This window comes from Sus scrofa, chromosome 6 (assembly GCF_000003025.6).
Source record: "Sus scrofa isolate TJ Tabasco breed Duroc chromosome 6, Sscrofa11.1, whole genome shotgun sequence".
Lineage (NCBI taxonomy): Eukaryota > Metazoa > Chordata > Mammalia > Artiodactyla > Suidae > Sus > Sus scrofa.
In genome coordinates, this window is record NC_010448.4 from 47,962,395 (window position 1) to 47,982,963 (window position 20,569).

The 20,569-nt window shown below is 53.4% G+C and overlaps 1 protein-coding gene and 1 long non-coding RNA gene across 5 annotated transcripts; one reads left to right on the forward strand and one right to left on the reverse strand.

Annotated features, from left to right (window-relative positions):
- LOC102160572 lies at positions 1,223-19,200 on the forward strand. 4 transcript variants are annotated; one of them, XR_002344655.1, is made up of 3 exons: positions 1,223-1,302; positions 11,484-11,652; positions 19,116-19,200. It is a non-coding gene; the product is annotated as an uncharacterized LOC102160572 (long non-coding RNA). The 4 variants fall into 4 exon arrangements; XR_299472.3 differs by lacking the exon at positions 19,116-19,200 and adding an exon at positions 11,977-14,625; XR_002344654.1 differs by lacking the exons at positions 11,484-11,652; positions 19,116-19,200 and adding exons at positions 3,082-3,196; positions 3,966-4,330 and having other exon boundaries at positions 1,232-1,302.
- LRFN1 (leucine rich repeat and fibronectin type III domain containing 1) lies at positions 8,876-19,138 on the reverse strand. The gene is given in 7 exon segments (XM_021094364.1): positions 8,876-10,605; positions 14,633-15,356; positions 15,359-15,433; positions 15,436-16,073; positions 16,472-16,526; positions 17,886-17,961; positions 18,690-19,138. Coding segments are annotated over 4 exon segments (2,301 nt in total). The 5' UTR covers positions 16,037-16,073; positions 16,472-16,526; positions 17,886-17,961; positions 18,690-19,138; the 3' UTR covers positions 8,876-9,704.

Consider the following 20,569-nt stretch of genomic DNA (forward strand, 5'->3'; position numbering starts at 1 on the left):
TATTGATAAAAGTGTGGAATCAGAATGAAATGGAGATGCAGGCACCAAGATAGAGGCCAGAGCCAGAAAACTGACAGCGGCAAAGCACTTGAGACTGAGACCCAAGAAATCAAAAGCCGAGCCCAGACTTACCCAGTGGGGGAGACAGAGACTCCAGGAAAAATACACCCACAGAGGACAAGTCCCGACTCTTTCCATAGCCAGAAGCTAGAGGCCAAGCTCAGAGAGGCAGACCTCCCTGCCCTGGTCAACCTCCTCCACCCATCCATCCATCCAACCACCCAATCCACGGCCCAGCCCTGACTCCCCTCCCCCTGCCACGTCCTTACCCCTTCCATCTGTCCATCCAACAGGTAGGACCACAGGTCTGGCCCTGGTCCAGGTGGCACCTCGGGGGCCCACACACCTGAAGAGACTGCCACACTGTGAAGTTCTAGTCGCAGGCACCCACCTTTCTGGAGAGGAGGCCACTGGCTTTGTGAGTCTCCCCCATGAGGGTTACAAAAGTGAGCTTGGGAGTCAGGTAGACCTGGGTTTAAATCTGACTCCACCGCCTATGAGCTGTGTGGTCTAAGGCAGGTTACTTTTTTTTTTTCCCAGGGCCGCACCCATGGCATATGGAGGTTCCCAGGTTAGGGGTCTAATTGGAGCTAAAGCTGCCAGCCTATACCACAGCCACAGCCACCCCAGATCTGAGCCGCATCTGTGACCTACACCATAGCTCACAGCAACACCGGATCCTTAACACACTGATTGAGGCTGGGGATTGAACCTGCATCCTCCTGGATACTAGTTGGATTCTTAACAAGCTGAACCATGATGGGAACTCCCCAAAGCTGCCTAGACTTTTCTGACTTGGACCCAGAGGTCATGCAGCATCTCTGGTTACACATGAGCCACTAAGGCTGTATGATCAGGCCATCCAAGATGACTGTTCTCTTGCTCTCTGGACCTCCCCTGTTCAACCAGTCCCTGCTTCAGCTACGCCCTACCTACTTGACTGACCTCCCCTCTTAATCACAGAGCCTAATCAGGAAATGCCTAAAGACTTGCCCTCAATCCAGCTGGTGATTATTCTAATCTTTAAATCAGAATGTCTCCACCAAGATGGCTTATCCAGGTGAGGGGTGTGAGCCTCTTCTGGTTTCCATGGTAACCTGTGAGCCAACCTAGCATCAATTCCCCTCTATAACTAGTAACCTCCCCCTCCCTGTCTCCAGTAGCCAAGACTGCTGCTGCTATGTCCTGCCCACCATCTACCGCACACAGTGGGGTGTCACTCCAAGACCACGCTTCAGACAGGTAGGATCTCCCATCCATTAAACCACTGAGGTCTCTGTCACTGACTCTGAGCCTTTTCTCAGTCTTGAGGCTGGGCACATAGAGGACTTGCAGGCCTGCAGGGCACAGCCCAGCAAAGGCCAACCCAGGTTGAAAGGAAGAGGACGGACCCACTTCTCAAGATGGGGAAAGGGTCAAAGGTTTTGAAGACATATTTTAAAACTACTACAATCTGCCCTCTGGCCATAAAATATTTACATTCCTGCCACATGCAAAATTCACTCATCTCTTTCCTTGGCCTCAAAACTCTCATCTATTTTGCATCAGGCTCATAGTCAAAGTCTGGGGCCCCATCATCTAATCAGAGCCAGGTGTGGAGGAGGCCACCTTCTGCAGGGCTGTGATCTCTTGAGCACATCTGAAGGGAATGAAGCAGGTGCAAATATTTGGGAGAACAATACATGAGTATCTAGAACTGCACTGCCCATGATGGTAACCACCAGTCATGTAGAGCAATCAGATTTAAATTAAGAGGAGTTCCCATCCTGGCTCAGTGGTAACAAACCTGACTGGGATCTATGAGGACGTGGATTCAATCCCTAGCCTCGCTCAGTGGATTAAGGATCCGGCGTTACCATGAGCTGTGGTGTAGGTTGCAGATGAGGCTTGGATCCCGCGTTGCTGTGGCTGTGGTGTAGGCAGGCAGCTGTAGCTGTGATTTAACCCTAGCCTGGGAACTTCCATATGCTGCAGGTGCGGCCCTAAAAAGACAAAAGAAAAAAAAAAAAAAAAAGGAGGTTCCGTCATGGCATGGTGGAAATGAATCCGACTAGGAACCACGAGGTTGCTGGTGGCTACAGCTCCGATTGGACCCCTAGCCTGGGAACGTTCATATGCCATGGGTGCAGGCCTAAAAAGACAAAAGACAAAAAAAAAAAAAAAAAAAAAAAAAAAAAAAAAAAAATTAAAGGAAAAAAGCATGAAAAACAGAAAAAGAAAAAGGAAAGACACAGAAAATTCATTTCCCCCATTGCACTAGCCAACGTTTAAGCACTCCACAGCCAGGTGTAGCTGGTAACTACTCTATTGGACACTACAGATATAGACCTCTCCTGTAATTGCAGAAAATTCTGTGGAATAGTGCCGAGTAGACAAGGTCAGTACAGGTGTGCCCTATGATTCAGAAATCCAACTCCTAATAAATGTCTTAGTTTGGGACCTCCCAAAAGCATGAGTACAGGTGATTTATCTGGGAGGTACCCCCAGGAAATGTGAGTAGGAAAACTGGGAATGGAAGAGAAAAAAAGCCAATAAATTGTGCAGAGTCTGGACTAGAGTGAGGTAAAGGTGCTTGCCCAAACCTGAGGGGGGCACCTCCTTAAACTTTGCACCCTAGAACTTGCCCTCCTCACCCTAGTCCCAGCCCCAAAAGGGCAACCACTGTGAGCAACCAGAGCTCATTCGTGCTGGGGACCCTCAAAGGAGTAGAGGAATCATATGGAACATACCTCAGAAATGACTCATTGGGAGTTTCCTGGTGGTTCAGTGGGTTAATGATCTGGTGTTGTCATTGTGGCAAGGGTTTGACCCCGGCATGGTATCTTACATTTCTGCACGCTGCAGGTGCAGCCAAAAAATAATAATAATAATAATAAAATAAAAAGGAAGGGAGGAAGAAAGAAAGGACCACTGAGGAAAAGGGAAGCCGAAGTATTTAATCACAGGCTCCTGACCCTCATTGGTTGAAGACTGCCCTGGGGATCAGTCCTGGTACTTCCAGTCTGTTCTGCACACTGACAGGAGAAAGACCTCAGATGGAGAAGCAGATATGGGCTCAAGAGTTAAGAAGCTGTCAACGCATGTGGGAACTCCCCAACACATGTCCAAGTGAGCGAGAAAATGAGCTGAAAGATGTGTATGTATGACTGGGTCCCTTTGCTGTATGGCAGAAATTGACAGACCTTTGTGAATCAACTATACTTCAATTTAAAAAAAAAAAATTGGAGTTTCTGCTGTGGTGCAGCAGGACTACTGGTGTCTCTTCAGCTCCAGGATGCAGGGTCAATCCCCAGCCTGGCACAGTGGGTTAAAGGATCCTGCCTTACTGCAGCTGCAGCATAAGTCACAACTGCAGCTCAGATCTGCTTCCTATGCTGGGAACTCCATATGCTGCTGGGTGGCCAAAAAAGTAAAAAAAAAAAAAAAAAAAAAAAAAAAAAAAAAGAGTTCCCATTTTGGCTCAGTGTAAACGAGCCCAACTAGTACCCATTAGGATGAGGTTTGATCCCTGGCCTCATTCAGTGGGTTGGGGATCTGGCGTTATCTCGAGCTGTGGTGTAGGTCACAGACACGGCTCAGATCCCTCAATGCTGTGGCTGTGGTGTAGGTCTGCAGCTGTGGCTCTGATTTGACCCCTAGCCTGGGAACTTCCATAGGCCACGGGTGCGGCCCTAAAAAGCAAAAAATAAAATGGGTGTCTGGGAAGGGGAGGGGGTGGGCAGGGGATTGGACTTGAGGCCAGGGATAAAACCTTAGAAAGTATTTCATGGGCCAATTATTCTATATTATGGTCTGAAGAGTGTGATCTTTCTGCATCTAAGAGCCAAGAAAAAAAAAATGAAAAATATGAAGTGCCTGCACATCAGAGCAATTCTCTACTCACTACGCAATTATTATTACTGCAGGGGGTGATGAGAGCAAAATTTCCAGACTCTGCCTGCCTTCTGGAAGCCCTGCTCACTGCCTTCTTTCCAGGCAGCCCCTCCAGTCCCCAGCAAGAGGTCCCTACCCTTTCATGCTACCCAGAGAGAGAGAAAGGAAAGCTGGGCCTCTGTGAGTCCCAGAGGGTCCCGTCTTCCGCTTTGGTTGTACATAGAATAAACACCTGTGGGACCTTGGGCCAATCGCTTTGCCTTAATATGCCTTAGTTTCCTCACTGGTAAAATCAGGATGATCATAAAAATAACTACTCATGGGCAGCTCCTTCGTGGCTGTGGTAACAAACCTCACTAGCATCCATGAGGACTCGGGTTGGATCCCTGGCCTCACTCAGTGGGTTAAGGATCCGGCGTTACCGCAAGCTGTGGTGTAGGTCGCAGACGCAGCTGGGAGCCGGGGATCCCGTGTTGCGTTGGCTGTGGCGTCGGCTGGCAGGGGCAGTTCTGATTTGACCCATAGCCTGGGAACCTCCATATGCCACGGGTGCAGCCCAAAAAGAAAAAAAAAAAAACTACTGATGGGAATGTTCGGAGCAAAAAATGAATGAGTTCCTAAAACGGTTAAACCAATGGCGGAAGCTCCCTCCGGGCCACTCGGGGGCGGGGGGGGGGGGGCGTTGCCCACGTACACCCCGCCCCAGCCCCTGCCCTGCTGCGACGGTTTCCCATCTCTCTTCCGGCCTCAGCCTCAATCAGGGGCTCCCCAGCAGCCCAGGGATTCCTAAACTAGGCTCAGAAACTTCCCACGCTCCCTCCCGGGCTTTCAGTTTCTCTTTCCTTCTTGGCGCAGCTCTGGGCTCACCTGACCCACCCACACCTGTCAGCAAACCTGGCTCAGCAGCCGGCCCCTCCCACTCATGCTTTTTAACTCAAAGCTAGTAGCCTTTTTGATTTACAAATCTCAGCCAGGATTACTCCTTTGGCCTGGCTACAGAGCCGAGCATTTCTGCACCTAGGATAAATGGAAATCTACGTCAATCAGGATGCTTTATCCTATAATGTGTCAGAAATCCCATTCAAATGGGTAGAACAGAAATGAATTTATTACCACACATAAAAAGAGTAGTGTTGGGGAGTTCCCACTGTGGTGCAGTGGGTTAAGGATCCAGCGTTGCCTCTGTGGCGGTGCAGGTTCAATCCCCAGGTTAGCTCAGTGGGTTAAGAATCTGGCGTTGCCACTGCTGCAGTATAGGTCATAGCTGCAGCTGGGATTTGATCCCTGGCCTGGGAACTTCACAGGTCTTGGTGTAGCCAAACAAAGGAAAAAAAATCCATCTCTATGCCCAACACAGAACCCACAGAGAAAAAAGTGGCCAATTATTATATGATAATAAAAATCTTAATCATGTAGGATATGTCTGAGATCAGGCATATAACCCTTTTCAGTACAAGGACTATAATTGAACTAAGATTGCAAATGCCTGTTTGGCGATACCAAGGCCTAACAAAGAGCAGTGGAAACAAATTCAACTAGGAACCATGAGGTTGCAGGATTGATCCCTGGCCTCGCTCAGTGGGTTAACCATCTGGCGTTGTAGTGAGCTGTGGTGTGGGTTGCAGATGTGGCTCAGATCCTGCATTGCTGTGGCTCTGGCGTAGGACAGTGGTTACAGCTCTGATTTGACCCCTAGCCTGGGAACTTCCATATGCTCTGGGTGCAGCCACAAAACAAAACAAAAACAAAACAAAACAGAAAAAAATAGGGGGTGGGAGTCTCCGTTGTGGCTTAGTGGGTTAAGAACCTGATTAGTATCTATGAGGATGCAGATTCGATCTCTGGCCTTGCTCAGTGGGTTAAGGTTTTGGTGTTGTCACATGAGTGAAGGTCAAAGATGTGGCTCCTATCCAGCGTTGCTGTGGCTGCAGCGTAGGATGGCAGCTACAGCTCCAATTAGACCCCTAACCTGGGAACCTCCATATCCCGCAGGTAAGGACCTAAAAAGACAAAAAAAAAAAAAAAAAAAAAAAGAGGAATGAAGAATTAGGAATTCCCGCTGTGGTGCTGTGGGTTAAGGATGCTGCGTTGTTTCCATGGCAGATCAGGTTGGATGGATCCCTGGCCCCATGCAATAGGCTAATAATCCAGCATTGCCACAGCTGTGGTGTAGGTCCCAGCTGCGGCTCGGATTCAATCCCTGGCCTGGGAACTTCTATATGCCACAGGTGCAGCCGAAACAAAAACAAAAACAGGAATAAAGAATTCAGCAGTTAAAAAATGACTAGATCTGGGAGTTCCCATTGTGGCACAGTGGAAACGAATCTGACTAGTAACCATGAGGTTGCAGGTTGGATCCCTAGCCTCGCTCAGTGGGCTAAGGATCCAGTGTTGCCGTGAGCTGTGGTGTAGTTTGCAGACGTGGCTTGGATCTGGCATTGCTGTGGCTATGGTGTAGGCCAGCAGCTATAACTCTGATTTGACCCCTAGTCTGAGAACTTGCACATGCCACAGGAACAGCCCTAAAAAATGCAAAAAAAAAAAAAAAAAAAAAGGCTATCTCTTAACCCTCAACAGCTCCCCTAGCAATCCTACAGACAGATCACACAGGCAAGGTAACATTTGAAAAGTCAGCTTTAGTCTGCACAAAATGGAGAATGATGCAGAAGCCAACCTCCTGCCTCAATGATTCACTGAGATTTTTCCCCTTGTTTCCCTTTTAAAACTGTCACGACTGAGTAGGATCTTCAAGTTGGTCTTGGAACATGACCCTGTCTCCCCAGATTGCCAGCTTTTCTGATTATACCTTTCCTTTCCATTAACACTTGCCTCTTAAACTATTGGCTTTTGAGTGGTGAGCAGCTGAACCTGAGTTTAGTAACATCCTTATTCCACTTGAGACATACTACCTCCAAAACACCAAGCACACCTACCTCAGGGCCTTTGCACGTGCTATTTTCTTTGCCAGGAATGCTCTTTCTTGGCTCTTCCCACAGTGGATTTCCTCAACTCCAGCATCACCTTTCTTGAACCCCCAATCTAAAGTAAGCAGGAGCTCCCGTTGTGGCTCAGCAGTAACAAACCTGAATAGGATCCATGAGGATTTGGGTTGATCTCTGGCCTGGCTCAGCGGGTTAAGGATCCAGCACTGTCACTGCAGTGGCTCAGGTCACTGCTGTGATGCAGGTTCAATCCCTGGCCTGGGAGCTTGCACATGCTGCCAGCTCAGCCACAATAAAATAAATAAATAAGTAAATAAATAAAGTTGGCCTTTCAGTCATTCCTTGTCCCATCATCCTGTTTTCATTCTCAACATGACATTTTCAACAGACACTTTTTTTGGCCGTGGCTGCAGCATGTAGAAGCTCCCGGGCCGGGGATTAAACCCCCACCACCAAGCTGCTGCCTTGACAATGCTGGATCCTTAAACTGCTGTGCCACCAAAAAACTCCTTGTCTGTTTTGTTCATTGCTATATCCCCTGAGGTGGGCCAGGTGCATAATACATGCTCAATAATGCTTTACCAGGTGAATCAGACAGAGTCAGATGGCTAGGTGTGCAGGATTCGCAGGCAGTAAACTTCCTAATCATGGCTCTGCCGTTTATTGGCTGTGTGATTCTAGGCAAGCTCCTTACCCCTCTGATGTTCAGTTTCCTTATCTGAAAAAGAGGGCGCACACACTGCACACATCTGTTGCAGAGTATAAATGCGATCAGGCTTACTATCTGAGTAACTCTATTTTGTGAGCGTTATGTTCCAGGGGCCAAGTTGCATGCTCTCTATTCATGTATCAAGGAGGGTTTGTGAGCACCGTGCCGGGTGTGTGGGAAGCCCTCAGTACCCAGGAGTCGTGATGACTGAGATAAGTGTGGCTGGGCCACTGGGTGATTCTGGCCTGTGATTCTCTGGTGCCTCTGTCCTTGCTGCCTCCCACCCTCTCTGCCCAGATCCATCCTCCTCCCTCTGGCTCCGTTTCTATTTCTGTCTTTCTCTCCTCCTCTCTAGGCCTCAGGGAGCCCCTGGCTGGCATGAAGCCTTTTCCTTCTTCCCCAGGATCAGGAAAGAGTTTTTACTGCAGGGCCCACCCCCCAGCAAAACAACTTCCCTACCCCAGCCGCAGCCCACGCCCTCACCTGAGAAACTCCCCTCCCTGCAGCCCCCTTCTCTACCTAAGGTCCCTCAGATTCCAGACAGCCTGACCAATGAGCCCTGTCCCATTCCCCACCCCCACCCCAGGCTGGCTTTGGAGACCCAAACTCTGCTAACTAAGGTCCTTGGGGCCATCCCCCAGCCTCGAGAGACACCACAGGCAGCTTCGTGTGGTGGTGAGGAATGAATTACTGAGGTCCAGCTGCCAGCTCTCTGATTGCTTCACCGGGGGAACTTTGGGCAAGTGACTTCACTTCTCCCTGGTTCGGATTCCTATCTGTAAAATGGGGCCAAACGTATCTACCTCAAACTGCTGTCTGACCTTAGAGAGAGAAGCTGTGGTCAGCACAACGCCTGTGTGTTCGGGAACATACCATGGTTGCTCAGCACTAAAGACTCCAAAGGTTGCCGGCCTTTTAAAATCCCAATTTCACCGCCTGGTTATGTGACCTGGGGCAAGTTACTTAACATCTGGGCCTTAACTGCCTCCTTTATAAAATGGAAAAACAGTGCTGATGTCCTAGGGTTGTCCTGAGGATTAGAGGATTTAAGCACTTGGCACATAATAAGCACTCACTAAACGTTAGCTATTGTTTTCGTGAGTTGTTCTGTTTTAATTATTCTCCACCTCCGTAGTCTCTCAGAGGGTAGGAAACTGCCTGCAAATGTCCCTGGTCCCAGTTAGCCACCCTGCCTTCGGTCTCACTTAAGAGTCCTTATGCTGTAATCTAGGTCACCCTCCTCCTACCCCTGCCCCAAGACACACGATACACAGAGGTCAGCAGAGCGGCCTCAGACACAGAAAAAAGTTTAATTCTCCTGCGGCGGAGGGTCCCGGCTCCGGTAGGGAGGGGGATTTGTTTTTGGATCTTGTTCATGTGGGGATTTATTTGGGGGAAAGAGGAATAGGGGAGTCTGGTCCTTCCAGTGGGACCTGCCCCGGAGAATGGGTACTGGGAAGAGAATCAGGAGAGACAAGGAGACTGGACGAAATACAGGACGGCAGAGGGAGAAGAGAGGACGACAGGACAGAGAAAATTGGGACAAAGGGAAGGACACAAGACAGAGACGATAGAGGGAAGGACGGAGACAAACGAAGGGAACAGAGGAAGGGGGACCCCAAGCCAGACCCGACGGGACCAGGGAATTGAATGGGGTGGGGGTGGGGGCTTTGGAGGCCGCCGCGGGACAGGATAGGATCTAGTCCAGCCAGATACAAGAAATGGGCCCCTCGCCCCTGCCCCGGGTCCCGGGTCCCGGGCGGGGGGGAGTGGGCTCGTGTCTCAGTGCTGCAGTGTCGGGGGGGCCCTGCCCCTCCCCGCGCTTCGCTGTGTAAGGCACCGGCTCCAGCGAGGTCCGCGAGCGCGCGGGGGGAGGGGCAGGAGGTGGGGCTTAAAGTCCGTGGGGGGGCGGAGCCCCGCGGGCCGCCCTCAAACCGCCGGGGCGCGGGGGCGTGGCCTCGAGCCGCAGCCCAGGCAGCCCGCCCCCTCCAGGGAGAAGAGCGCGTCTCCCCTCCAGTCAGACTTGATGGCTCAGCGCATTCTCTCCGAGCCTTACCCCGGCGAGTCTGGGCGGCTGGGCATTGGTCCGCCGCACCCAGGTCCCGGCGCCCACCCGCCGCTCACACGGTACTCTCCAGCATCCACTCAGTGCTGGTAAAGGCCAGGCGCGCCCTGGCGGAGCCCAACCCCAGGTCTCCGTCCTCCCCGGCCGCGCCCCCTCCGGCCCCGTCCAGGTGAGGCGTGGACCGGTGGCGCTTTGTCCGCCGGGCGCGGCGCGGGTAACTGTGGCTCTGGAAGAGCGCCCCGTAGTCCCCATCGAAAGAGTAGCGCTGCTGCGGCCTCGATCGGGCCGGGGCTCCCCCAGGAACCAGAGCTAACGTGGGGGGCGCCGAAGCGGGCGGTCCCAAGGCCCCCGAACGGCTCCTCCGGGGGCCCGCCGCGACCCGGGACTCCTCCCCAGAGGTTTCCTCAGACGGCAGCAGGCACAGTGAGGTGGCCGAGCCGCCCAGGGAGCGTCCAAGGGCCACCTCTGGCTCTGTGGAAGCCGTCTCGACTGCGGTAGCCTTCGCCTCGACCGCCACGGCCGCAGCAGCTGGAGCAGCCACCTCGCGCAGCGCCTCATAACGGTCCTGCGGGGGCGGGGCCTGCGCTGCGCCTGCGCCATTGGTCTGCGAGCACACGTGGCTGACCCGCGGAGGCGATCTGGAGGTGCCCTTGACGCGGCGGCCATCCCCGTCGCCGTAGACCTTGTAGCGGATCATGAGCAGAACGATGAAAACGAGGACGGACGCGACAATGACGCCCCCGATGGCGATGATCATGGTGCCGCCCAAGAAATGCGCCCTCAGCGGTCGGCAGGGCGCTGGATCCCCCGCGGTGGTAAACTGCACGCAACCCACCACTCGTGTGGCCGGCAGCGCCGTGGCCCCGTCGTCGTAGACCGCCAGCACGCACAGGTCGTAGGCACGGCCCGCTGCCAGATCATTCACCAGGAAGGTCTGGCTGGTGGATGGGATCATCCTGCGGGAGGAGGAGGGATCAGCGCGGGGTTAGCTCCACTCTGAACCACTCGGCTTCACTTCCAAGTCCCACGCGAGGGGACCAAACCATGCCTCCCTACCAAAATCTTACCCTCTACGGAGACAACAGCAGCCATTCAAACAACAAATCACCAGCCCCTCAGGATTGTTATTATGGGCCACGCCCCTTATCTGCATGCCCCACCCTCAGACCCACCTCCTTTCCCAGTCTCTTCACCTACCAAGATAATTTCAGCTATTCATGTCCCCTCATCTACATACCCTGGCTCCCGCCTGGGAGAAATGCTACAGCTTTCAAGCCCTGCCCTCAGGGGGCACACCCCCCAAGAAGCTTCTCATCGCTATTAGAACTGCCATTCAAGTGCTTTTACGTTCATATTCCCGTCCTTTAAAGGGACAAACGCTACAGATCACGCCCCCTTAATTGCATGCCCCACCCTCACTCAAGTGGAGGTGGAGGTCAACTCAAATCCTTTGTGGTTGTTTTTGGTTTTGTTTTTTTTTTCTTTTCCAGGGCTGCACCTGTGGCATATGGAGGCTCCCAGGCCAGGGACAAATCCGAGCTGTAGCCATCAGCCTACGCCACAGCCACAGCAACTGCGCCACAAAGGGAACTCCCAAATCCCTTGTCCTACTGACAGGGGCAATGGATGCTCTTCTGGTTTCTCTCTTCTATATATTCCTGCACTTTCCTGAAACCTTGACACAGACCTTGCCCCTTCATCTGCATATCCTACCTTTAACTAGACACTTCTCCTAGCTGTATCTATCTTCTAAGACAATTTCCAAGGCCCTCAACTAAATAGTCCTGCCCACTGCGGGGCCAAGGCTAAAGGCTACTTCGCTTTTTATTGACAGGTGCCTTTTAAGCCACACCTCACAGTGGCCCACTGGTGACGTTCCCCTACTGTGCCTAGGACCATGTCCATTCTTTGCATGTCCTGCTCCCAACCCAGCTATCAGAGGCAACCACTCAGTGTGCACACCCTGCTCCATACTGACTGAAGTCACCAGATCATGCACCCAGGTAAGTTTCATCCATAATTGGGCAAATGTAGCCAAGAAAGCAGCTCCTTTCTTGCTCCAGGCCCCTGCCCTCCACGCCTCTCCCCTCCTGGGGCAGGGGAGAGAAGTGGTTAAGCTGACAAAGTCTGAGAGCCACAGTGCCAGGAGGGTTTGAGTTTCTCTTCTGCTGCTTGCTAGCTCTGTGACCTCAAGCAAGTTTCTTAACCTCTCTGTGTCTCATCTCCCCCAAATAGGGGGTATTAAGAATTCCTACACTGCAGAGATGGCGTGAAGTATGAATGAGTTAACATATCCAGAGCCTGGCACTTACTAATTTCATTAATAGCATGCATCCCTCCTGAAGCTGGCCAGTCACCCTCGCCGTGGCTCACACTCTATCACCAGTTGCCTCCATCTATGAGACCATTCCCATGAGGCCTTGCCCCTCCTCTGTTGGGCACATCCCGTCTACGTCCAGCCTCGGCTAACCTGGGACCTCCACATCCACATGGATTTGCAGGCTCCGCACTCAACCTCAAAGCTCTCCTCTCCTACAAAGCTCTTAGTGGGTCACCAGACAAGAACCACCTCCTCATCTTCATGGGGACCATGCAGCAGGAGCACCACCTACTTTCAAGGCCACTCCCCCATCTCCACAGGCCTCTTACCTCTCAGAAGCATTTCCCTCCCTTCAGCCAGGCTACCCGCTGGTTCTGAAGCCCACCTTAGTTCCCCCACCACCAAGAGCCACCCTCCCACAAAAAGCCCTCAAGTACAGCCCTCCCCCATAAAGGCCCACCACCTCTCCGACTCTCCTCATTGCCTGTTTCACAGACCACTGGCTCCCATCCCAACCAACTTTGGGCCTCTGGCTGTAAGTCTTCCTCTTCCTCTCACCTCCCCCCTCTCAAAGAGCCTTGGATTCCTCTTGCTCCTTCCCCCAAAATAACCAGTTGCTAGGGGACTCCCCCTTTTCAAGGACAGAGGCTAGCTCCTTAAGAAAGCTAGAGCCCATGTGTCTCTAATTGGCTGTAAGACCCAAGCAAGCAGCAGAGCTGGATTCTGGTTGGCTGTCACCTCTGCCCATGGCAGCAGTGAGGAAGTTAACCCCCTCAGTGCTGTAGCACAGGTGTCTGCAGTGTGCGATGGAGGATTGGAACTGCGGTCCCACGGGGAAGGGAAGAGTCCCAGGGTCTGTTGCCCAGCTGGGCTAGAGGACCATCAGTATCTGCATACATGCCGGGACTGGGGCCTGGGAACTTCCCACCACCCTGCCAGCTAGTGACCATGGACAGGAAAGAGAAAGAAAAAGAGAAAGAGAGAGGTGGAGAATCACAGAAGCCAAGAGCTATTTACAGAAATGTATTATCCATCTCCCCTAATCCCTGCCTGACAAACAGTAGGTGCTCGATAAATGAGTGTTCAATGTAAAAGGGCAGAATTAGGAGTTAGAAGGGTAAGGGCTGGAATCCTGACTCTGCCTCTTTCGGTGTGACCTTGAGCAAGTGACTTCCCCCCACTGAGCCTCAGTTTCCCTGTCTATAAAATGGGAGGGGGATCATTGCTGCTTCACAGCAGAGTTGGGAATATGGAATGGAGAGTAGCATCCTTGGCAGTACCTTAGAAAGGTTTCTGTTTTTGATCATTTGTTTGCCCTGATGTTTGTAAGACTGGGCCAGTGTCTGATGCATCTTGGTAGGCCTAGGGCCCAGACTGGCAGCTGGCAAGCAGTGGGCATTTATTCAGTGTTCGGTGACCAGATTCAAAGAGAAGAAAACAAGGATATCAGAGACAAGAGAAAAGAGGCGTTTCACTCATTCAGTCAACAATAGGAGCGCACCTACTGTGTGCCAGGACTGTGACCCAGCAGACGCTGGGTGAGGTGAAGATGGAGGCCAGGAGGCAGGCTTCTCAGTGTGGGTTTGAGCACCTCCAAGAGCTGGGGCTCTGGCGCCCCCACGTGAAGCCAAACACAGGATTAAGCATTCAGCGGGCGCTCTACAAAGTGTGCAGGGGAGGCAGAGCCAGGCAGAGGGCAATGGCCACAGAGCCCACAACCACTTTCCAAGCGCCCACTGTGGGACAGGTCTGTGGCTGTGAGCCACATTCAGAAAGAGACAGAGTTCTCCTGTGGTTCAGTGGGTTAAGGATCTGACTTGTCACTGCAGCAGCTTGGGTGGCTGCTGTGGTGCGGATTCGGTCTTTGGCCTGGAAACTTCCATATGCCACAGGTATGGCAAGGAAAAAAAAAAAACTACCAACATGGAGTGATAATGCAAGGCCAAGGCAGTAATTCATCTTATTCATCATGTACTGTCTGTCTCCTCCCTCTGGGCTGTGAGCTCCCTGTGTTCCCAGCGCCTAGCAGGGCCTAGCACAGAGCAGGGGCTTAGAGCTTCATGAGGGCAGGAGGGAAAAGAGGTACAGACCAACAGAGACAGAGGTGAGAGCAAGATACGAACAGAGATAGTGGGAGAAAGTTAACTCTTTAATGTCTGTCTATACCATGGCAGGTGTATCCACACCAGGGCTTCGAACCCAATGGATGGTGGAAATGACTTATATCGATGTATTTTTCTCATAGTTTTCTGTTTCCATAAGGTACCCAATGTGTTGATACAGTAGCACTGGTATATAATTTCTAAATATAACTGTAACTGTAAATATATATGTATGTGAGTATATTTCCTGCTCTGAGGTGTTTAACTGACAAGGAATGCAAACAGCTTTGGTGAGCGCTGATGCAGACCATGAGCCCCAGGAGGGCAAGGATCAGACTGAGTGCATTCACTCTTCTAACTCCAGTGCCCAGCGCTGGTCTGGCTCTGGCGGCCGCTCAAGGAAGATTTGTAAGATGCATGAAAAACAAAGACAGTGAGAGAGAAAGAGAGAAGAAAAACAGGGCAAGTGAGAGCTTCCGCTGAGTGAGAAGGCCCAGGGCATGGGCGCAGGGGAGGGAGGGCCCCTGGGGTGGGAGGAGGCCCTGGGACTGCAGCACCCACCTGTAGACAAGGGAGTCATCTGCGGAGCTGTTGTACTGGACCTGGTACATGCGGATGCCAGGCACGGGCCTCTGGGCTGGCCAGCGGATGAGCACTGAGTTCGAGGTGAGCTCTGCCGCCACGAGCCGGCGCTCAGCTGCCGATTCGTTGGCCCCAGGTCGGCCGGGCGTGGCGATGTCCGAGGAGCCGGGCTCGGTGAGAGGTGGCGGGGCGGCTGGCGGGGGCGCCATCAGAGGCAGAGGCACCACACACACCTCCACCGGTGCTGTGGCTTCCCCGGCGGCGTTGGAGGCGATGCAAGTGAAGGTGCCGCTGTCCCGCAAGGTGGTGATGGTTACGTCTAGGGTCCCATCCCCCCGGACCCGGGTCCGGCTCGAGTTCCCCAGCAACCGCCCATCGGGTGCCACCCAGTGCACCACGGGCTCAGGGTCACCCACGGCGCGGCAGCGCAGGCTGACCGCCTGGCCCTCCACCACCAGGGCCCGGCCGCCCGCCTGCCGAGTGATCAGCGGAGGTTCACACAGGAACTCCTCCTCGGGGATGGACCAGAAGTAGCGGTCGGTGAGGTGCTCGGGGGTGGCGCACGTTTCCAGGTCGTCCTCTCGGGTCAGGCGCCGCAGCCAGAGCAGCTCGCAGTTGCAGTGCAGGGGGTTGCCGCCGAAGCTGACCGTGAGCGGCGTGGGCGGCTTGGGCCCGGGGCCTTGGGACCTCAGGAAGAGCCCGTCGGGGGCAGTTTATGCAGGCGGTTGGAGGTCATGTCCAAGCGAACCAGTTTGTGGAGCTGCACAAAGGTGCCTTCGCGATGTGGTCGATGAGGTTGTGGTCCAGTGTGAGGGTGTTCAGGTTCACCATCTGGCCTACGGCCTCCCACGGCAGGGCCTCCAGGTTGTTGTAGGACAGATCTAGGTCCTCCACGGTGGACAGGAAGGCGTCGAAGGCGGCCGACTCCACTCGGCGGATCTGGTTGTTGCCAAGAATCAGGTGGCGGAGGTTGCCCAAGCCGCGGAGCTGGTCACCTCGGACCTCGGCCAAGCGGTTGCTGTCGAGGTGCAGCGCGCGGAGGGCGCGGAGGTCCGCAAAGGCGCCGGCCGCCACCTGGCCGATGGTGTTCCGGGAGAGGGTGAGGTGCACCAGGCTGGTCATGTTGGCGAAGTCGCGGCGGCGGACGGCCGCGATGAAGTTGTCGGTGAGCCGCAGCTCCACCACGCGCCGGTCGATGGCCGGCGGCACAAAGAGCAAGCCGGTCTTGGCGCACAGCATGGTCAGCGTGGGTGCCACATTCTGGCAGATGCAGCGGCCCGGGCAGGGCTGGCCTCGAGACGCCCCCGCCCAGAGGAGCAGCAGAAAGGGCAGGGCAGCGGGCGGCAGCGTGAGGAGCGCCGAGGAGAAAGGGCCTGGAGCCATGGTGCAGGGAGGAGGCGGGGAGAGTGGGAGGTGAGATCTGCAAGGGAGGAAAAGGTTACCCAGGGGTAGGGCTTGACCACCAACCTGGCCACCCTGGGATGTCCTGCTAAGGGTCTGACCCAGATCCCTCCTTTCCTGACAACCCGGTCCTGTGGGACAGTGACAAGACCCATCATTTGTGGCCATGGACTTAATAGATAACGCTACTTGGTAAATGACCACTGCCCCACCTCTGAGCATCCTACCCCCACCCCGACCCCTGTTCTAGGAGCTCCCAGACTTCTCATAATCCCCCAACCAGAGGGATGACATCTGGGCCAGCCTGGGCTTTCCGGTACCCACTAAATATTCTGAAAAATCACTGCTAACTAGGGTTTAAAGTCATAGATTTCAAAGCCATACTTCCTGGATTCAAATTCCAGCTCTGACACTTACTAGCTGTGTGACCTCGGGCAAGTGTCTGAACCTCTCTGAATCTCCGTTTCTTCATCTGGAAAATGGAGATAAAAACAGGCATTACCTCTGTGAGGATTAAACGGATTAATGAGCATGGTATACTCAGAACAGTGCCTGGCACATAACGTGTGTTCAATACATATTAGTATGTAATTGTTATGATCATCACCAAGGGTCCAATATGTGCCAGGCATAGAAATGGGCACTAGTATCAAGAGCAAGGGTTTTGAAATCAAACAGACTCAGGTTCAAGTCCTGGCTCCCAGACTTGCTAGCTCTGTGACCCCAAACCAATGACTTTTCCTGAATAGGCCATAATTTCCTGATTTGTAAAATGGTATGGTAATTGTACCGTCTTTTCTGGGGTGTTGCAAAGGTTCAGTGAGCTCATTCATAGGGGTCACTGAGCATAGCGCCTGGCACGCAGTAAGTATTCCATAAATGTTAAGGGTAACACCCCCCACCTTTGGCAATGGCAGAGGGGTCTGAAGGTGGGAGGTGATGAGAAAAACATCAGTCTCCCTGCTCAGGCTTGGGAATTCCTTCTCTGAGCCTCATTTCATCCTGGGCTCTGCTAAGCTCCCCGGCAAGGGGCAGACTTTCAGGCTCACATTTATGGGCACACACAAGGCCCCATACATGCCAGAGACACACACACACACACACACACACACACACACACACACACACACACACACACACTGTGCCTCTGCTCCAGGCAAAACCTTCCGGCGGGGATTCCCCCCGCGGCAGCTGCAGCCCACGGCCTGTCAGCTCCCATCACAACACAGGGTGGGTGGGGGGGGGTGAAGAGGAAAGGATGGGAAGGGGGCGTCCCTGAAACTGTTTCCACCCCACCCCACACCTGTCCCTGCTGGCCCACCTCCTGGGAATCTGCAGTGCGGGGCTGCGGCCTGAGGTGGCTCTGATCCTTCAGCCCATGGGGGGGCTGTGGACACAGAGAGGAGGGACCAGGAGAGGCAGAGAGAGAGGTAAAGAGACAGGGAGAGACAAGGGGGAGACAAAGAGACAAAAAGAGAAAGACTCTGAAAGAGAGGCGAAGAGACTGGGGAGCAAGCCCGAAGCAGAGAGAGACAGGAAAACTGAGTGGACGAGACCCACGCAGCGAAGAGGGACTGAGATAAAGAGACGGCGTAAGGGAGAGACAGGAGAGTGAAGACGAGTGTTAGAGAGACCGACAAAGAGGGGAAGCAACAGAGAGACTGAGGGAGGCAGGGATGGGGCTGGAGAGAGGAAGCAGAGGCAGAGTCAGGGTGTCCCACTAGCTCTGAGGCCCCCTCCTAACCTGTCGTGCACTCCCTAGGGGACACTACTCTATGCTGGACAGAAAAGCCTGGTCTGGGAGGTGGCGCTCCTGAGTTAGGAGACCCACCTTTTCTGCACCTGCTTGGCTGTAGGGTCTCCAGGGTTCAGAGCTGCAACCTGTGAAACAGGAAATCTTCCCATAGCTGGGGGGTAGGGGGGGCAAATTGAAACAGTAATAATAACAATGGAACCAGAACCTGGGCCCCCCTGCTGCCCCATTCACATCCCAGTGCCCTGATGCCTGACTTTAGTCAGGTGACTTCTTCTCTTTATGCCTCAGTGTGTTCATTGGTAAAATGGGGGTGATAACACCTATCTTATAAGGCTGTTATGAGTCTTACATGAGATAATAGACTGGAAAGTACCTAGAGTGGTTGCTGACCCAGGAAACACTATATAAATGTGAGCTGCCATCAGCTTGATCATTCTCTCTGGCTCTCTCTCAGCCACTAGCAGGTTTGACTATCAGATTTTCCCACATCCATGCACATACACACACTAAATGGTACAGCATCCTCATGCCGCTCTCCAAATGCAGGCTCATTTCATGTCAGGAAACTCTTGCATCCTTTACTGATAAAGAGGAGACTTCCCTTTGCCAACCACCTTACCCATCTTACCTCCAGGCCTGAGACACCCCTGCCCCACTGACCCCCACCCCCACCCTGTGCCCTGGTTCTATCAAGCCCTTACCCAAACATGATGTTCCTGACCTGGTCACCACCCCCAGCCTGGGTGGGCGCCTGCCCCTCAGGAAACTGCCATACCGGCCACAGAAATCCATACAAGGCAGAGCTCCAGGCCTCTGGCTGGCTCAGAACAAACCCAATCACTCCATTTCTCTCTCCCCAGCTTGAGGGGCCCCACTCACCTCTCTTCAGGGAGTCAGGGCCTGGGCCAGTCCCTGCAAAGGAACAAAACCACACGGTTAGCATCCTTCTGGCTCCTCTCTGGAGACCTGCCTGAAAGACCATCTTAGCCAAGGGCGTCCCTGGTGTGATCACTCTCTTAGCCTTCCTGCTGCAGGTTCTCCACAGGCTAAAGTGGACCCAAGAAGTCATTTCTGCAAATGCAGGATTCCAGGCCTCTGACTGTTGTTCACCCTCCAAAACCTAAGAGTCTAGGACTTTTGTCCTTTGTCCTTTGGAGGCTCAAGAAGCAAGAACCCACCCTCCTCCCCCTGCCCCTCAAGAGTCCAGGTCTCAGGCCCTTCCTTTCTCAAGACCCAGGAGTCTGGCCCCTCAGCCCCCTTCTCCTTCAAACCCAGGATTCTAAGCTCCCAGCTTCCTCTTTCCAGAATCCATACCCCAGTCGCCCAACTTCAAAGACCTGAACAGTACCAGGAGCTGGAAGAGGACCAGAAGTTCCCATGTTCGCCGTCACACCTCTGTCACACCAACATGTGTGGACATGCCAGAACCTACATGGGCCCACAACCTATGACTCTACATCTGGATTTCCATGGACACAGCAGCAGGATCTGTGTGTCCCCTGCCCTCCATTGACTCCTGTCCCAGGTGTGGACACACTGTGTCCATGGACCCCAGTAGACCCCAGGTCACGTCACAGGGACCCCAGTCTCACTGGGCTCAGAAGTGGGGTCAGCCTTGTGCTGGGACACAGGCACCTGTGTGCACATCACCCTGCACATATATATTTGAACGCACCCAACCCCACCCCCCAGAGGCCAACATGGACACACAAATGGAGACAACATAGACGTATACCCTCAAGGTTGACACACCTGCACACAACCACACAACACTGCCTTTTCCCTTGCACATTTAAACACAGATGCACACACAACAGTGAAATGCACTTACCCCCAGGTGCATGCACCTATAACAGATCTACCCTTGCACACTCGCCAACACACAGGGGCATGCACATATAACATGCTCACTTGCACAAAGATACATATGTGCATGCTCTTAAGTGCCCAAACACACTCTTACAACCTCACATATCCCCAGGACACATGTTCACAAAGCTGATATATTCCTACACCATCAGATGCATAAATGCACACACTAGCGGATACACACATCACACATACACACAGAACTACAATGTGCAAAGACACTTAAAAGGCTGATACACACTCCAACAAGCACACGGGTACAAAAAGATCCACCTTTGCACAGATACTCCGAGATATTCACTTATCACAGACACATGCTCACACAACAGCCCTGGGAGGTATTTACACACTTATAAACACCACAAAATATTGAACCACAGTGGCACAGTCAACAGATAGGCACAGACTCCCATTCACACACAGTCACGAACACATCCCTCCCAGCCCTGAGGCACCCCCGCCCCACCTACTTCCCAAGCCAAAGAAATCCCAGCATCCCTCCCTCCCAGCAAGCCCCCCCATCCCCAGCCAGGTCAGAGTTCAGCAGGTCAAATCTCAGGGGTTGGGGGCTGAGTCCTAGAGCACTGGTTCAAGGCAATCCTCCCACCAGCAGCCCAAAGGTCCCCCAGCCCGGCCGTCTGGATGCAGGCAACTCTGGCCCCATCTGCGGAGATCTGACCAGTGGGGGTTGGGGTGGGGTGGGTGGGGAAGGACCCAGTCTGTGTCCCTCCCCTCAAGGCCCATCTGTCCATCCCTCGGCCTCTCATCCCTCCATCTGTCCACCTACCGGCTGCCCATCCCCCCAACCAGCCACCAGGAAGGGGAAGACATGGCCGTCTCCCCCAAGGACCGCCGAAGCCCCCCCCAATAGACACGGACAGGGACAGAGG